Raw genomic sequence first — 19,095 nt, 5'->3', positions numbered from 1 at the left:
GAAAGGGCTCATAGGGGAGAGCGTCTGATTGTTGGGGAGCGTTTCTAATGTTGTAGGGCCTTTACTCTCCTATACAAAACACCATGAGGTGGCTGATGTTGTGAATTGGTGCAACATAATTAAAAAAAAAAACCAAAAAAACCAAGTAGTTGTCACTTGAAGATGGCTCCTAAATGGAGTCCGATTCCATACACTCTTATGGTAAAATGTTCAGCGTCACAACACAAAAAAGTATATTTACAAAATAACGTTTGCAAAATACAATTTGGACAGTTTCTGTCTGTTTGGACAGTTTCAGCCCTCATAACAAACTTCAGTAGGGTAATTTATTTTTTTAGTTAAAATCCAAAATTCCAAAGCCACGGTTTATGTCATAGTGGTTATGTCCATCTTTGTATACAGTCTATAGTTTTAAACAGGTATTTATCACTTGTATGTTAAGTTTACATCCAAGCCATTTATTACTGATACCATCTAATTATATGCTTGTAATTTTTCTTACTGCATCATTTTGAAACATTCTTTCTTCTTGTTGTTTACCTTGGATTTCTTTGTACGTAGATGTGGAGAAGCAGAGACATCAGACAGTTTGTTTCTCTAATAGTCACACTTATTAGTGGGGAAAAGTGACTAAATAAAACCAATAACTACACTTTAAGGTCACTTACATTTCAGGTAGATAACTTAATCAGACTGATTTATGTCCTTCAAAGAAACCACTGACGCCTGTTTCCCTAATTATTCTTCAGTGTACAGTATTATCAACACACCGATATTTTTTGTATTTGCTCAACAGAATTGTGACATTAAATTTCTCCCGCTGCCTTTAATGTCCATGTTTTATAAACCCAAGGACTAAGGGTTGTTGTTTTGACCTGATTTGCCATCTCTAAAAGTCAGTCGGTAGCCCTGTATTACAATATTCAGCTAAAATATGTGTATATAGCTGCCAATTGCTGCGAGGTAAAGCATCGTTACCTGATTTGCGTTCTAAATCCAACATCTGCAAAACTCTTTTTGAGGGCAAACGTTGTGACAAAGACATGCATTTAATTTGTAGTCAATCATGGCACATCCGGTTTGACCCTGCTGTTCTGACTGCAAATAACGGCACAACGAGCAGTTGAAGCGGAATGGTATCGGCCTCTTAAAGACCCAGACCTTTCCTGAACACAGAGCTTACTGTGTCTCCTAAACATAGCCTTAAATAAACTTTTATTTTTTTAAAGTTATTTTTTCCATTATAGTTGTACATTTTAAAACATAAGTTGTTGACTGATTCCTGTTGATTCCCTCCACATCAGGAATCAGACAATGATTACACAGACATGTGTAATCAGACAATGAGCTTATTTTTAATACCCACTTGAAAACTAATAAAAGCTGGCAACAAAAAGACGAAAAAGACAAGTCTGATGTTTTATTCTGAAACCTACAAAGCTCAAAACAAGCATTCAACTAATCAGGATTGCGATTGTGTGGTACAAGATCATATAGCAAGAAATATTAATGACAAAAGTTAGAATATCCATTCACATTTGCAAATGAATTCAAAGACACGTTCTGCTTTATCAGAGCAATACAAAAACAGCACGTTACAATGACAGACTTTTGAGATCTTATTTGGCAAAAATCCACACCCCTTTTGTCAGGAGGAGCTATCCTGTATTTATTTTTTTTTTATTTTTTTTTAGCTCTGGCATACAGTACATACACTGCCTTTCAGCTGCTTCAAGTAACCAAGATCCATATTACACAGAGTTCATCGTAAAACTGAGGAAACGAACACGCAAAAGTTGCATTTGAGCAATGAAAAGCCTTTTGTTATAATGCTTACAGCACACATTTTAAAAAATACTGAATCAGTCACTAAAAAAACAAAACAAAACAAAAAACAGACAAAAGTATATGTACATCCCTGAAAGAAACAGCAAACTCAGAGAGGTGATGGAAAAAAGGACGACATTCTGTGCGCTAATAGTTGTGCGAGCATAGTGCTGGGGGTTTTCTGATCTTCACACTGTCACCAGTCTGTCATTTCATTTCATCTTTCACACTAAAATTACACAAATGAAAAGTCATCACATCACCTCTCTCGTGTTGCGTCTCACAGTCTCCCATACAAACATTTGTTTAATTCATTATTCTATGACAATATAGATTTATTTCTCAATAAATCTGATGGCTTACAAATTTCAGTACATTTTATCTCACAAAAGATAATACTAATGCGTCCGTCGCTGCTGGGTCACAGGCAGATAGCTGCAGCTACATACGCACTACTGTAGTTTTGTAAGAGAGAGATGCCCTTCGGCAGCTTGGTCAAATGGTTAAGGAGTTATTTTCCTAGACATAGCTAATCCTTATATACAGCACAATTATTCACCTGCGATCGGCTCTCGAGCAGAGGCTTACCTTCCTCCTTCACTGCCCTGCAGCAGCAACACAGTGGAAACATTTTGACATCTCCTGCAAACCATTTTCATATCAAAGGCATGGGTATAAAAGGTAAAACATTAAATAGGTTTAAAACTCATAGTCTTTATCGGCCATGTCGATCGCCCAGGCGAACTTCTCTCTCTGGGTTTTGTTGTAGATTTTCTCAATGGGAATGCCGAACTTCTTGCACCTGGGATTGGAGGAAAGACAAGACAGAATAAAAAAAGAAAGACTGGGTGAAATGCAACAGTGGCAGTTCGACAAATAGGTTGATAAAAGAGTGCTTTTGTTTCAGTTGATGGCTGCTGTCAGGTCTTGCTAGCTTCCGTTAACTGCAGTTTTCTTACGCTTCTGTATAATTACGGTTTCAGATCCCCTCGCTCTCTCTCTTGCTTTTTGAGTGTTTCATTTGACAAAAACAATAAAACACAATATGAACAATTTCAAGATTAAGAAATTTGACTTAATTTTTCATATATTCTATACATATTGTGATAACTTGGCCACAAAAAGCATGCAGTGAAAGTCTGCTGTCACGTCAATACTAATACTGGATTTCATTTTTTGTTACAGTACTGGTAAATTTACAGCAGTTTGTTGGATATCAGTAGGACATCACATCGTCTTTGGCTTGGAGACTCTGACTGGGCCGTTTGTACTTGGTTTGCAGGCAATCTAAACAATGTGGCATGAAAGTGTCCATGTGACTCACTGAACAGGAAAGTCTAAGAAGAATATTAGAGAGCAAATCAGCTGCAAACAGAAAATTAGTTTCTGTTTTCTAAGAAAGGTTTTATGCACACATTCACCGAACACTGAACTACTGGTGATGGTAAAAAAATGATTCACTCCGGTTACACGGCCCTCGTGTAGGCCTCTTTTTCTACCACAAACTTATCAGTAGAAACACCTTATACCAACTGTAAAGCACGGTGGTGGAGGGGTGATGATTTGGGCTTGTTTTGACCTGGGAACTCAAGTATTCTTGAGGGAGATGTCAGGCCATCTGTCCAACAGCTAAAGCTCAGCACAAGTATGGGCAATCGCAATTCCAAGCACAGCAGCAAATCTACAAAAAATAAGAGTCGAGGTGTTGCAACAGGCCAGTCAAAGTCCAGACCTCGACCCGAATGAAATGTGGTAGGACCTTAAGAGAGCTGTGCAGATGCCCACAAACCTCAATGAACTAAAGCAAAACTAAAGCTGTAAAGAAATGTGTGACAAAGTTTCTTCACAACAATGTGAACGAGTCTTACAGAGAACAATTACTTTAAGTTATTGCTGCTAAAGGCGGTTGTTGGGGTCGAGTTTTTGAAAGCTTTCTTTATCACATCATTGTGATTTGAGACGTCTGGAACAAAGGTACTTAAATGACACAAAATTTTACAAGCCTGCTGCCTGTGGCAGGACATAAAACATATTTATCCATCCTTTTTTTAAATCTGTTTATTCAATTCAGGGTCGCAGGGAAGCTGGAGTCTATCCTGGCTGTGTTGGGGTGAAAGGTACACAGTGGACAGGTTGACAGTCAATCGTTATGCTCTCATATTATTTCTAATACATACAAACAAACACACAGCTTCTGATTTTGTAGTTTTTACATAAAAAAACAATTACGGTTTATAATTGAAGGTCAAACCTTAACATGTGGATCCAATACTCTAACAAACTAACAATCACACTTCACACAGCTTTATGTGACTGTTGAGGGCAAAGTTAAAAGCATAAAATGTGGCAAGAATGGAGTAGAAGAAGAATAAAGACAGAATGAAACACTTTTGATTAGACAGCTTTGACAAAGATTACTTAATAAATATTACGATGTATATTAAGTATTTATACTTCTTCTGCAGTGCGGTACTGTTTATGTTATGGTCTCAAGGGTCTTGTGTGTTATTTGGACTCTCAGTTAACATTAGTGAAAGTCAGTTTCTGTTTAATTGCTGCTGCTGCTTTTAATGTTTAAAGTTTTTGATCTTTGTGTTCAACTTTTGAGTCCTTGCTTCAGATTTACCATTCAAGTGATTCATTTCTGATTTGTGTTATTATTATATTTTGGTTTCTGTCCTGACTCCCCAGTGTTCTTCAGTCTCATGAGTCATGTGAGTTTCTTGTCTGTGATTAGTAGGTAACATTCGGCTTGTGTTGGCCTCTGTGTATAAACAGTACAGCCTCCCTCGACTTCAGCACAGAATCGGCTATGCTTTCCCGTGTATAAATCCCTGTGAGCTCTTGTAGCTTTGGGATTCTCCGTTTATCATTTTGTTAACAGTTAATTTTGAAATTTGTAGATAAAGACTCAATAATGACTTTCCTGGTTAAGTCATCCAAAAGCTAAAGCTGTTACTGAGATATAACAAAATGAGAGAAACCATGATTAACTAGCTAAAATTTTAATTTCCTAGCCGTTAAGCCAGTGTACCTTCACCTTACCATTACTCACAAATACCATAGTTTACACCATGTTCCCATGCACCACCCTTTATTAGGATCCCCATCCCTTACGCCCTACAACCAAGAAAATCACGGAGGATTCCTTTATCCATTGTGCTTGAGGAGGAGGTTCTCCATAAATAGCTGTGGGGCATCGGTTAAGGAGGGCGGACCACCATGTTCCCCCTCTCTGTGGCCAAGTCCCTCCATTCACCCACAGACAGCACCTCATTGCCTTCCCACATGGAGGAAGGAGGGCTGTTTTGCGACGCTCCCTAGCTTTCAGAAACAAACCCCATTGTTCCTCACGCTCACACGCTTTTCTTCCTCTTATTTTCCTTTTGCAGCAGTTAGCTTTTTTGCTTGAGCTGCTCCTTTTCCTACAATGCAAAAGCATTTCCTGCCTTTCTGTCACCAAGGGTAGGTATGGACTGCACATGCCCACCCACCCAGAGACCGCCTGCCTATTTATCAGTAGGGGGGGGTTGCTCATAAAGTCATAGTACAAAACAACAAACAAACAAACAAACAAAAAAAGATGCTCTGATTAAATAATAATTAACAGTTAATAAACGCAGATACAGAATGTCTTCTGTGCACAATAAATACCATGCCACAGAGATGCGTGGATCCAGGTAATTAAGCTTGGAGGTTCCCAGAGCAATTTGTTTGTTCTCCTCTCTGTCTGTGGCTTGCACCTGGAGTTTCATCAGCTGCTCCTCTATCCTCTGTACAGCTTTACGCTTCATCTCCACAGCCCTTACAAAGAAAAACAAACACAGGGCAGAGAGAAGGAAGAAGACAGATACACAAGATGCAAAGGAAAACAAAGACGGGGGTGTACGAAGGCGGGGAGACAGAGAGAGACGAGGAATTATAACGACAGACTTTAAATGCCCTGGACACCATTTAAACTTCGTTGCTGAGGAGCAAAGATGTTTAAGTAATTGATCAAACTCTCTTGTACTCATTAGCGGTGCTAATGTTTTCTTACTTTTTGCTCTTGTCATCATGGGAAGCCTTGTGATCAGCTTTGGCAGCCTTCAGCTGCTTCCTTGCTGCTGATAGTTGATTTTGTTTCTCATCGATCTACAATCACAACAAATGCACACAGAGTGAAGTCTAAAACCTGCACCACCAAAAGAGTGGATAGCTTTATCTTTAATGGGTACAAAAAAATGCCTGTTTACTGAGAAAAAATTCTAATGGAGGAATAACAAAACCAGAAACGGTCGTAACACAGGCGTTTACCTTGTTCTGAAGATTTTGCATGGACTTCTCAAATGTTTTGGGTGGAGCTCTCTGGTGGTTGCAAAGAATGGCCACGGCCCGGTTGGCTCGGTTGTACGATAGGATCTTTGCTGGGATGCTGTCATCAGCTGTTGATCCAAAAACAACATAAGAGGAAAAGTTTAGAATGATTTAAATTTAAAATGACCCAAACTTTGCTGTGACTGTTTGCAGGCGCAGTAAGGGTTTAGCCAATTTGCTAAATTGCTGCTAACCTGCTGTTACTATAATTATATCACATAATGTAATAAAGTAGTTATTTTTGAATGGAAAGGCCCAAAAAGGCATTAAGTGTACAATGCTCATGTGAACAGTTATTATTAGTCATTCCTTCTTCCTTCCTTTTTCACCTTTCCTCTGTGCTGTTGCTCTCCCAGTTTTAATGACATCTGTCTGTACAGTACAAGTAGACTGGTATACAGCTTAAAAGTACAGGCTTAAAGTTACCTGTGTGAGAGGAGCAGGAGTCAGTACTTTTGTTTACATGGTGGAAACAATACTTTAATACCTGCACTGTCATGAATATAAACTCCAGAGTCCAGGTGTCACAAACAGTGACTGTAGAAAACAAAATCACTTCTACAGTCACTGGTCACAACACAGCACAGAAGCCACCAGTTACAGCTTCACATACACTCCCAGGTCACTTTATTATGCAAACTTGTTCAGCTGCTTGCAAATATCTAATTAGCCATGGCAGCAGCTCAGTACATTTAGGAATGTAGACACGGTCAAGTTCAAAGTGAGCGTCAGAACGAGAAAGAAAAGTGATTTAAATGTCTTTGAACCTGGCGTGCTGGTTGGTGCCAGGCTGGTCTGAGTATCTGAGTGGGTAACCCTAATAGCTGATTTGCTGGGATTTTCCCATACAACCATCTCTAATGGTACAGAGAACTGTATAAAAAAGAAAAAATATCCAGTGAGCAGCACTTCTCTAGGAAAAAATGCCTTGTTCATGTCAGAAATCAGAGAAGAATAATCTGAATGCTTCGAGCTGACAGGAAGGAAGCAGTAAAAGTTAAAGAACCAATTGTTATAGCCAAGGTATGCAGAAGAGCATCTCTAAAAGCACAACACATTTAACAGTGAAGAAGACGGGCTACAGCAGCAGAAGATGACACCGGTGCCACATCAGTCAGCAAAGAACACGAACATGAGTCTACAATTTGCACGGGCTCACCCAAACTGCACAACAGAAGTTTGGCTCATCTGATGAGATTTGAGTTCATTCTGTAGGTTCAGAATTTGATGTACATGAAAACACTGATTCATCCTGTCTTATAATAGTTCAGACTGCTGCTGCTGGTGTAATGTTGTGGGATATGCTTTCTTGGCAGACTTCGGGCCCGTTAATACCAGCTGAGCCTGCCTGAGTATTGTTGCTGAATCCATCTAACCCCGCTCCTGTCAGGATAAAACACCATGTCACAAAGCTCAGATCATCTCAGTCTGGTTTCTTGAACATAACAAGAAGTTCACTGTACTCAAACAACCTCCACAGTCACCAGATCTCAAACCAATAGAGAAACTTTGGAATGAGGTAGAATGGGAGATTTGAGTTATGGATGTGTGGCTGACAAATCTGCAACAACTGATGCTGTCATATGAATATGGACCAAAATCTCTGAGGAATGTTTCCAGCACCTTGTTGAATCTATATCATGAAGAATTAAGGCAGTTGTGAAGGCCAAACCTGAGAGTAGCAAAGAGTACTTAATAAATTGTTCCATCAATACAAATGATAGAGATAAAAGAGACTAGCACTAACTTGTTTAATGATGACAATGAGTTGCTATAAGACTACATGAAACCATTTTCACTCACAACAGGTCAGCTCCTTGAGCTGCTGTTGCAGGGTGATGGAGGCGTTATAGGTACGGAAAACTTTGGCTGTAAGTCCATCCATCAGCTCCTGTAGGTGCTTATTTAGAATAGATGTCTTCAGGAAACACAGAAAAGAAGAGGGAACAACAGTTAAGGAGGGCAGGTGAATCAGAATTATACAAAGTAGTTAAAGTAAACAGTTAACGTGAAGGCAGGTATTCTTGTGTGTTTCTCACATTCAGTCTGTCAAAGAGGTCGTCTTCAGGCTGTTTGTTTTCCAGGAACAACTGGAGGTTTTTAAAGACCTGACAGGAAACAAGAACGAAGATTTACTCAGCCTGAAATCAGTCACTTACATTTAACTCTTAAAACTGTGGCCATGGATGCACTGACACATTGTTACCAGCAGAGGGTGTGGGCTTATTTGTGCCCATGATGACAAGTGCAGGTGGTTTATGGACTGCAGGTTAGTGTGCTTTGTGTGAGTGCTTTTTAACTGGTACTTCAGAGGAAGTGCAGCCAAATAGACAGGACCCAGACGTGCTGAAGAATTTGCAATTAAAAACGAAACACTCTGTGTGTGTGTGTGTCTGTGTAGTTTGTACACTCTGTTAATGGCAGGAAACAGACCACCCTGTGAGGCAGAGCTGACGGAAAGCTATTTCTTTCTGATCACCTGCCTGCACAAACATCCTCCATAGATTAGAACATTTTTATCTCATCAACACTAAATTCCACATCTGTCATTACACAACCAATATCTGCCACAGCACCTATTTCTTCCCTCATTAACTCCTCCCCTTCTCATTTCCTTCCTTACCCTCTTCTCCACGGGTATTTTGTTGTAGTAGCGGATGGAGTCTTTTCCTAAAAAGTCAAACTCCACAACGTACTCCTGGTCGTCCAGCTTGGGGTACAGTTTGATGTGTTCCACTCGCAGCGAGCAGCAGCCAACAGTGTCCGCCGTCTCGCCTTCCTCCTTTTCGTTACCTGCCCTCAGAGCCAGCTATGAGAAAAACACCAAACATCACAAACATAAGCAAAACTTCAGAGCAGAACATTTGGTCAGGATTTATGTAGGCCCTGTGATGAACTGCTGAGCTGTTCGGCATGTAACCCGCCCCCGGCCCAATGACAGTTGGGATGAACTCCATGTCACCCATGTGACTCTGAACAGCATGACTTGTTAAGAAAATAAATGGAGCAGATTTGTTTGGGGTTTAATCTTAGACTTAGTTTACCAGTGGAACTAAAGAAGGACCTACGATTTGTGTAAATTAACAGTAAATGTCATTTGCTGACACAGACTGGGTAATGTGTTAGAAATGAAAGGATACCACATTGTTTGATGGAAATGAACATTTTCAGCCTACAGAGGGCTGAATTTAAAGACATCCCAAAAACCACAAAGATGCTGGTCTTCTATGGCAAATGCCAATCAGGCTCCACGGTTTCATGCTCATCCTGCCCCTTGCACAAAGGAGCAGATACTGGTCCTACTGATGGGTTAAGGACCTTCTACGGTCAGCAAACCTTCTGGTAATGACACGTATTGATGTGCCATCCTGGAGGAGCTGGACTACCTGTGAAACCTCTGTAGGGTGCAGGTGTTGCCTCATGCTACCAGTAGTGACACTGACCCCAGCCAAAGGGGGAGGAAGAAGAGGGGAAGCCGTCTAAGATAAGATTTAATTGCTGGGATTTTTATAGATGGAGATGATATGACGTATGATAGGGAACTAGCCAAAGAAGCAATGTTGAAAAAGTGAAAAGTAGATTGAAGTTGGAAGGAAATTCATTCTAATTTGGTGGGGTTTATATCTCAAGCACAGACATCAGGACTGCCTCTGCACGTGGGCCCACGGCCCTGGATGTCTGGAGTGAGAGATGAGACGAGGAGTCAGCAATGGCCTTATGGTGGCCTGGAATATGTTCAGCTCTGAATAGGAACTGGTGAGTGACTGACAGCTGTGGAAGACAACACATTAAGGGGATGATGGACGGAAATGAGAACGTAGTGCTTGGAGGCATAGGGAATGCACGAGATGTGAAAATTCAGCTGAATTATCTACAATAGTTCACGTCACTTTACACCGATTTCCCTTTTCAACCTACTACTTCCACTAGTTCTACTTCTACTACTTAAATCAAAGCTACTGTACGTTCTTGTCTATAATCTACGTTATCTATTTTATCGCTTGGTGCAGTCACCATAATTTTATTGTATTCTTATTTACCTTGTCTATGAAGTACAGCGCCACAGCTCTCTGTCTGATCCTCATCTCTTTTGACTTCCAGTCCTCTCTGTACTGAGCACGGATGCGATCCACACACTTCTTTAAACGCCGGGCAGTTTCATATTTCTGCCAGTCCTTCTCCCCCTGCACACACACACACACACACACGTACGTCCCATCAATGGGAAAATGGTAGAAAAAAAAGGTTACTGGGGGAAAAGGCGGCGAGAGCGCGGGTACCTTGATCCTGGAGCTCGGGTTTAACATGATGTACTTGATGGAGCCCTGGATGTTCTCTGTCCAAGATGCTAACCAGGTTACTTTGTTGTCATGTCGAACCTCCTTCCATTTTGTCCCTGGGGGAGGTTTGGGGTGCTTGGAGTCCCTACAGAAAAAGAGCCAGAGTTACCAAACAGGTGCAAAACATGCTGGCACATTTCCACTGATCTATGTTTGGAGCTGTTCCCACAGTGGAGCTTTGTGCTGATTTAAAAGCGTTCCTCAGAGGTACCAAAAATTAAATAACTGATCTTTTTTCTGCAGTGTAAACACCACAGCTATGAGACAATAGTGCAAAGAGAACATAAAATCCCACCTTCCAGTATGCGGGGGTGAACATGTCCTCCCTGGCTTGTGTTATTGTTTGCACAGATACAGTTTACACTGACAGGAAGACCACCTTTGACATGGTGCCAGAAGCGCATGTGTGTGTCAGTGATACATCTGCCATACTGTATATGCGACAGGCAGCACGTACGATCTTTTACCCAGTGTTTTTCTTTGATGGCAACTGACCGCTACAATTTAGCTTTCCCATAAACTCTCACACACATCCCGCCTCCAAAGCAAAAACAACATCATTTCCACAGTCTGTAAATAAATACGGTAATCACAAAATCAAAAGACAGAAGCACAGATTAACAGAAAACAAGGCAGACAGGTGGTAAAACAAGGTGATCGGTGTGAGGTAAATGCCTGTGACCTCCTGACCAAACACTTCATCAATACTCAAAGCCTCATCAGTTGCTGCTTATTATATCCTTTCACATGCGCACATCCTCTTATTTTATCCCTTTAACAACAACAGTCTCATCATCTTTCACGTCCTCACCTAAAATGGTTTTACAGGGCCACCTTGTGGTAAATCTCATAACTAAACACAATAACAACAACTTGTGTCCAGATTTTATGTTTCTGCTATGCTTCGCCTCTGAAACAGGAACGGTTAAAGATCAAGGCAGCTGAGGTGGCGATAACGGTGGCAAAGAGATTTCCTACTTGCTACAGTTAATAATGATGTCTTCGGGTCTGATGCGCCGCTTCAGCATGCCCATCTTTGGATGGTCCCCCCGTCCTCGGAAAAGGCCCGGCGGCTCGATGCGGAAATTTCCGATCCTCTCCTTGTGGTTGTCCATGATGCAGAAACCGTACTCCTGAAGGAGCCGTTCATTTTCCTCTTTGATTTTCTACAAGATGTATGAACATATATTGAGAAATCCCAGAGTTCTCGAGGTTGGAAGAGTGCACCTAACTGCAGCAGGAATACCTGTTTCTCCTCTTTAGACATCTGTTTCCGAGCTTCTGACTGGGCCTTGAAGTACTCGCTCATCTCACTGAAGTCACATTTATTCAGGTCAGTAATCACAGACTTCTCTTCTGATGTCATTTCCTAAAATAAAACAGAAGACATGTGAAGCCCCATTTAAATACTTGGAACTTCACACTATCTGCAGAGCCATGTCCATTTTCCTCACCTTCCTCCAGTCTTTAAAGAAGTTCTTCCTAAAGATGTCCTTCGTGGTATACTCATGATCCAACATTTTGGCAAAAAATGTTGCAACCTCTTCAGCAGGTGCACTCAGCTTCATAGGCTTACCTACAAATACAGGAAATTACATTATTTTAATAAAAATAATAATAATAAGTACACAAAAATAAGTTTTCTTTAATACAAACTGACTCACCACCATAGTAAAATTTAACTTTGCCTGGCAAGGGTTCGTATGGAGGCGCAAACACTGGACCTTTATGTTCCAGGAAGCGCCATTTGGAGCCGTCGGTATATCTTTCCTCCTCCCACCTAATCATGACAAACAACAACACAACACAACCGGTGAGAGAAAAAAAAAACCTGCACTTTATCCAAATAAGTGGTTTGTAATTTCCCGAGGAAAAGATCAATTTGTGTCTATAATTAACTCACCATTTCCACTTCTCTTCTTCTTCTTTTTTCACTTTCTTCCCGTCTGTTCCTTTTTTGTCTTTTATCTTCTTTTTGTGCTTTATACCCTAAAAAAATGGATTCAACTAAATAGATCTACAAGGAGATACACAGCAGATGCCCCAACCCAGAAAATATTTTTGTCATTACAGTGTATTAACATGTAATAAACCTCATCTTCCTCGTCTTCGTCGTACTCATGTTTCCTCTTTTTGGCCTTTTTGTCGTGTTCCAACTTGACTTTTTTGGGCTTGTATTCATATCTGTAGAAAATTACACCACTACATGAACAACCAAAGCTGAACTGCAACTACAAGAGTTTTGGATTCATTTGAATGACACCTACTCTTCATCATCATACTCTTGTCTGGAGCTCTTGTTGTGTTGGGGTGAGGGGTAGAAGCCATTGTCTTCCTCAGGTTCACTCTTAATGCCAGCAGGGCTCCTGTCTCTAATTGGCAAGTCATAGACATTGAACAGCATTTTAGTAAATGACAACAAAGCACTAACTGCTCTTTAGTATAATTATTTTAAAAGCAAATAACGGCTGATTCATGAGTACTTTTACTGCATGATAACTGCAAAGGTCTTTAGCCATCCGTCATTTCTTGTTATTTTGCTAGAAAAACAGGAAATGGGTGCAGTGATGGACTGAAACGTGCAGGCACAAATGACACTGCAGACTATAAGTCAAAAACAGAGTTTGTGCAATTCTAAAATGAAAGTCAATATTTGGTATGACCACATTTATAAAGTCTCTTAGGCAAGTCTTGTAATTTCTTTAAATCTTCAGGAATCGTTCTCCAGGCTTCTAGAAGGACATTCAAAGCTCTTCGTTGGATGTTGGCTAATCCACGACTGACCGTGTTTCTTTCTGCATTTTCTATTTTTTTGCTTTTAACTATATTAGTAGTGTGTTTTGGGATAAATAGCAAGCTGAAAAATAAAGGATTTGCCAGACACTTTTCAAATGATATTCCAGGTTCAATCAAAATCTGTCACGTTACTGTGTTCATAATTTTATCAATTTTGGCAAGTGCCATTTTTATGCTTGAATGATGCATAAATCAGTGTTAAGTGTCTTAAAAAAACAAACAAAAAAAAAAACATTCCTCTGAAAATGGTCAGGTACAAGGACTGAACTGAAAATAAGTAAAAAAAACAAAACAAAAAAAACAAAAAATCAGCCAATGTTCAAAGTAAAACTTTGAAAAACCTTCGGATATAATGGAGAACTATTGTTCAAGAGCATTTTACCACTAGAAGTAATAGATAAAGAAATGAAATGTGCTTCAGGACTTGTGCAGAGTCTGTAGTTGCAACAAAGCGATCATGTTTACCTCACATATCCATTTTCCTTCTCCCTTTTAGGCTTCTCTAAATGAGATGATTGAATCTGAGAGAAATGGGAAAATATAGAAAACCATGTTAAAATGTATGCCACACCTTTGCCAACTTTAAAAACTAATTTTAAACTTTAGCATATAGTCAGAGTTGACTGAAAACCAGAGGAGCTCTGGTTGCTTGTCAGTGTTTGTTTCTAATGAGGCCAATCTCTCTGGAGGATTTTAGAAACGTTAAAAAAAAACAGGACCAAAAACAATTTGTCACAAAAAATAATGACTCACAATCTTTACTCCAAACACATATAAAGCTTTTCATTTAAAGGCATACCGACGACCCATAAACAAACCTTCTCTTCTCTCCTCTTGTCTTTGTCCCTGTCTTTGTGTTTTTGTCTGTGTTTGTCTGAGCTGCTGTCGCTGTGCTTCAGTCGCTCTTTGTCTTTGTCTCTGTGTTTCTTCTCAGAGTGCTCCTTATGCTCACTAGAACACAGAAGACACAAAAGGCAGAGATCAAGCGTAAAAGGTCAGACGAGGTCCGGATGTGCAGACACAGAAGATGCCATCACAAAAAAAACAAAAAAAACAACCACCGGCAACATACGCTTATCGTTTTTAATCACACAAAGACAGAGACGCGGGCTGTCAACAATAATGGACAAAGTAATGACAGCTACTTATGACACACAAAAAGAAACCATAACAAATCCACAATGGTTCCAAGATTGAAAGATTTCATTAAGAAACTTAATTTGACGTTGCTGTATTTATTTCAGTTAAATCAGCAGTCACTTATTGAGTCTTTCATATTACTGTGTTTGATACTGACAAAATGAAATTTGGATTTTGTCAGGATCCTCCTCATTTAAAATGTTCCCATAACACCGCAAAAGTGAATACATACCATTACTAAGACTTAACTCTGAAAACCGACTATTTCAAGAGAGTAAGGGAACAGCCAAACATAAAGGCAGGTGTGAATGATGTTTAGCAGATCACCAAATAACTGAGACAAAGAAACAGACATCTTACCTGTTGCTGTGCTTGAATTTCTCTCGCTCCTTGTCTTTTTTGTGATCTTTGTGTCTGTGTTCCTTGTCTTTGTGCTTGTCTTTATGTTTGTGTGTGCCTACAGTACAAGGGAGAAATCAACTTGTTGAGAAGCATTTAAAGATATCAGAACAAAAACTTGTTAAATGATTCTTTCACAATTAGCTGTTTGCAATTTGCATGATTTGTCAGGATGTGTCACCTCCAAGGCAACATTCACTTACCAACACTTTTAGGTACACCTATTCAATTGCTTGTTAATGCAAATATCCAATCAGCCATTCACATGAAAGCATTTATTATGTATTCAGGCAGCATCAAAAAGGTGAGGAAAGGTGAAGTCATTTTTGATGTGGTGTGGTTGATGGTGCCAGATGTCCCAGGCATTTCAGAAACTGCTGATTTACTGGGATCTTCCCATACAACCATCTCTAGGTTTACAGAGAATTTTTACAGAGAGCGGCAGTTATCTGGGAGAAATCGTCTTGTTGATGCCACAGATCAGAGTAGAATGGCCAAAGTGCATATAGGAAAGGAACAGTGAGTTAAATAACCAATTGTTACAACCAAAATGTGCAGAAGAGCATCTCTCAGCAGCAGAAGACCACACTGGGTGTCACTCCTGTCAGCTAAGAACAGGAAACAGGCTAAAAGTTTGCACAGGCTCACCACAATCACCAGATCACAAGTCAAAAGAGCACACTATGGGATGCATGGCTGGATGGATATGCAACTTACAAATCTCCAGCAACTATGATGCCATCATGTCAACATTGGCCAAACTCTCTGAGGAACGTTTCCAGCACGTCGTTGAATCTATACCACTAGAAATTAAAGTAGCTCTGAAGGCAGGCCACAGCCTGCTATTAGCAAAGTGTACCTAATAAAGCGGCAGCTGAATGTACATGCCTTGGTAAAGCTGCAACAAATCTAGTGAGAAGTGACATCTTAAGGACGAACTGTGCAACAAATGTCCGTTCCCTTACTTCTGGTTCCAAATCTCAGAGAAACACTTTGTCAACAAACATGCAAACACACAAAACAAAAATCTCTTAATGCATGCAGAGATAATTGCCATGAGACAATAAGAGACACAAATCTCCAAAAGAAGAACTTGGCTGGTGAGGACTGGGTAGGTGGGTGGGGGCTAAGTATGTTTCATACCCACCCAGCAAAACATCATTCCTCCATGGGTATTTTCCACATAGATCAATTTTGTTTTCATACACTCCTGCTGCCAGCCAAACGACTAGCCCGTAATGATTCTGCATGTTCTCCTAATATTAAAATGCTTCCTGCTGAGTAAAATCCCCCCTAAGGTAGACCTGAAACAGCCTGATCATCACCTTGTGACTCTCTGTTGTCATGGCAGTTTAATAACCACATAATCAGCTTTTGTAATATATACCACATTTTAATAATAAACTAATTTCCCTCAGACAGCTTTGCTTTGCATCAAATAAAGCATTTAAACAAAAAAAGGATGCTCCCAACTTAAGTGTAATTTAAGTATAATTTGTGGCAAAAAAATAAAAAAATGTGGATGTTTTTAATAATGCCGTGCAACTTTTTTCAGTGTGTGTGAGAGGGCTTGAAGTTTGGTGTGAGTATTCCTCGTTAACAGTGCAGATAAATATCTCTTAAGGAAGGATGGAGGCAGAGCACAGGTGGTGGTGAGATAGGGGCAGGGAGAGGCAATAAGCTCCCAGCTCTCGCCTCCATATCACGGCAGACAGTTGGCTCTGTGCTCGGCGCCCTGCCTGCTTCATACAGAAAAAGAAAATGGCGCAGAGACTAAGTCCTCAGCCCCAATTCGGCCACTTTCGGCTCCAAAATTCGCTGCAATTCCACGCACGTATCGCCAGTCTAAAGCATGCAAAATTTACACGACGCCAGGCCCTTTCGGAATACCCCGTCAGATTAAAAAAACGAGACTGGCAAGTGTGCATTTCAGACCCTCTTTTTGAACAATAGCCGCAAGAGAGTGGAGGAGAAGGGACTTAGTCTCTGGGACGCCATTTCTGTCCTTTAAAAAAAACTAACAGTAGACAGATTCCAGCTGGAAATCAAGAGTCAGAATGAACAAGAAAATCCTCATTAGAGGTCCTACCGCTTCCTTTAGATCCGGAATTGACCTGAAAATTGTGAAAAAAATGTTTTTAATATTTCAATTTTAAAAACGCCGGTAAGCTCGCTTATTCAAGTTTCAATAGGAATATACGCTGAGCCTAGGAATGTGCGTATTTCTGCACAACAAAGAGCCGAGAGAGCACAAAAATGTAAAAGTTTTCTCCTAAAATAAACAGAGCAGCCTAACTTGCAGCGACAGCTAACGTTAATTTGCGGTCATTTCATATCCTGATGGTTAATACTTGTGTTATGTCTGTTATTGCTGAGAGAATTGATCCAAAACTGTACAGAAGACACTAATTATCGGCCAAAAGCTACCTGGGAGTCTCCGCGTCCGTGGTCTCCGCTCATGGTCAAGTTGTTTTTGTTTGTTACGCAGGTAAAGTTAAGAGTAGACAGCTGTTAAAGGATGCAGCCGCACAGGATGCGAGGCTCGGGGAACCCTCACTGACAGCCTGGAATGGAGTCCCGATGTTTACCGACTGCGCATGCGCAACCCAACCTGGAAGAAGGCTGTGCATGGTCCTTACCTGAACCGCTATCATAACACCATTTTTACCGGGTTGGTGAGGACACTGGACATAAAAGATCGGAAAACTGGAAATTGTGTTGGAGCGCAAAGATTTTGAACTTTTAGCTGTTTCACAAGTTTTTACAGCTTTTCCTGTTGGGCTTCAATTTGATAAATATGTGTGTAAACTTACGGGGAAAAGTTATGTTAGCTCAGTGTGAACATTTGTTGTTATTTTACAGAATGTTTCTATAGTACATATTGAAAAAACCAAACCAAAACAACAACAAAAAAACCCCCACACTTTGTTATGTTAAGTTCAAAATTGATGTCATGTCCAGTGGCCACATTCCACAGTGTCTTTTGATCCTCGGGCCCCATGTTTGACACCTATGAGATTGAAAATGTGACGTCATTCAAGGGTAAAACAGCAAAGGATTCTGGGAACGAGTGGCAAGCGGTACTAGCGCACGCAGGCTTTCACATGAAAACAGTCACACAGCGATAAAAGGAAACACAAAAAATGGCAAGAAGCTGTTGTATTATTAACTGCAATAGCCGGTCGCATGACAGCCACGGGAAGCCGACGGTAAAGAGATCGGTTTTTATCGGATTACGTCGTGGAAGAGAAATTGTTTAAGCCATGTTTCCGAAGTAACAAAGAGCCGACGGATGGCCTGGATTGCAGACCAAATATAACGTTTCAGAACACTCCAGCTCACATGTTAGTCTGCTCCAAGCATTTCCACAAAGGTAAGTCTTCTGTTGTAGTTGTGATTGTGTAATTTATCATAACATAATTGTTGATGTAGGTTACAAATAAGTCTTATATTGATTTGAACTGAATTCGTTGCGCTATGCTGCTTTGTTCACTGTGGCTTTGCGGGCTAATGTTTGTGTTTTGCAGGAAAACCAGCCTACAAAATGCTGGAATGCGATCCAGACCGGGCACCCTCTGTCAACCGGGGTCATACCGAGTGGAAAGCTGCTACCACAGCGGGATTTGATCGGTTAAGAGAGAGAGAGCGATATCAAAACAGCCACGAAACGTCCCGCATATATGTGCCCAAGAGTTGTATTGAAGCATTCAAGTGATGAATAACGGTTTTCCAGTATGTTGTTTTGCAATGGTTTTGTTTTTTACCGAAGCAGCTAATAAAGCATAATGGAATGCAATTTTGCCTCTTTCTTGTAAGATTCTATAATAGAATGAAACAATAATGCCAGTTATAAATAAAAACAATAAATTGAATGAATTACGAAACACTCATTTTATTTATATTAGATCTGAAAATGTGTAATACTACAACCTGAAAAGACGTTGGCCTGTACAGGAGATAAAGGGAAAAAAGCAGCAGCTGTTAAATGGAATAGTCCAAATCACCAAAGTAAACTGGACCTGGGCTTGTTGCAGGGATCTGAAGTTACTCAACATTTTGTGAGTGTATGCACTCACACTTAGGACCATATAATAATAAATATGTGCGTGATGAAAGTTGGGCAGCACGCTAACGTCCTTACTCCACTCTGTATGCTCGTATGGGTCTGACCATTTCACTTCTTCGATTTTTTCTTGGTCCTTTTTTTGCCTTTTCGTCAAGTCTGTCTTTGTACGGA

General features: G+C 40.3%; 1 protein-coding gene across 1 annotated transcript; it reads right to left on the bottom strand.

Annotated features, from left to right (window-relative positions):
* Nucleotides 1-1,406: 1,406 nt before the first annotated feature.
* Nucleotides 1,407-17,430, bottom strand: top1b (DNA topoisomerase Ib). The gene is made up of 21 exons (XM_084916274.1): nucleotides 17,286-17,430; nucleotides 16,948-16,972; nucleotides 14,820-14,916; nucleotides 14,138-14,270; nucleotides 13,785-13,840; nucleotides 12,791-12,895; nucleotides 12,617-12,707; nucleotides 12,427-12,512; nucleotides 12,188-12,303; nucleotides 11,978-12,099; nucleotides 11,770-11,892; nucleotides 11,502-11,689; nucleotides 10,464-10,608; nucleotides 10,224-10,367; nucleotides 8,807-8,992; nucleotides 8,223-8,291; nucleotides 7,987-8,101; nucleotides 6,124-6,251; nucleotides 5,867-5,961; nucleotides 5,482-5,631; nucleotides 1,407-2,629 (listed from the first exon to the last, which is right to left on the bottom strand). Exons 1-21 carry the CDS (start codon nucleotides 17,316-17,318, stop codon nucleotides 2,527-2,529), a joined length of 2,310 nt encoding a protein of 769 aa, XP_084772400.1. The 5' UTR covers nucleotides 17,319-17,430; the 3' UTR covers nucleotides 1,407-2,526.
* Between the last annotated feature and the right edge of the window lie 1,665 nt (nucleotides 17,431-19,095).

Source organism: Perissodus microlepis, chromosome 20 (assembly GCF_051167445.1).
Source record: "Perissodus microlepis isolate ML-2025 ecotype Zambia chromosome 20, ASM5116744v1, whole genome shotgun sequence".
Lineage (NCBI taxonomy): Eukaryota > Metazoa > Chordata > Actinopteri > Cichliformes > Cichlidae > Perissodus > Perissodus microlepis.
Note: the sequence above shows the minus strand (reverse complement) of the source record. Positions and strands in the feature narration are given on the sequence as shown.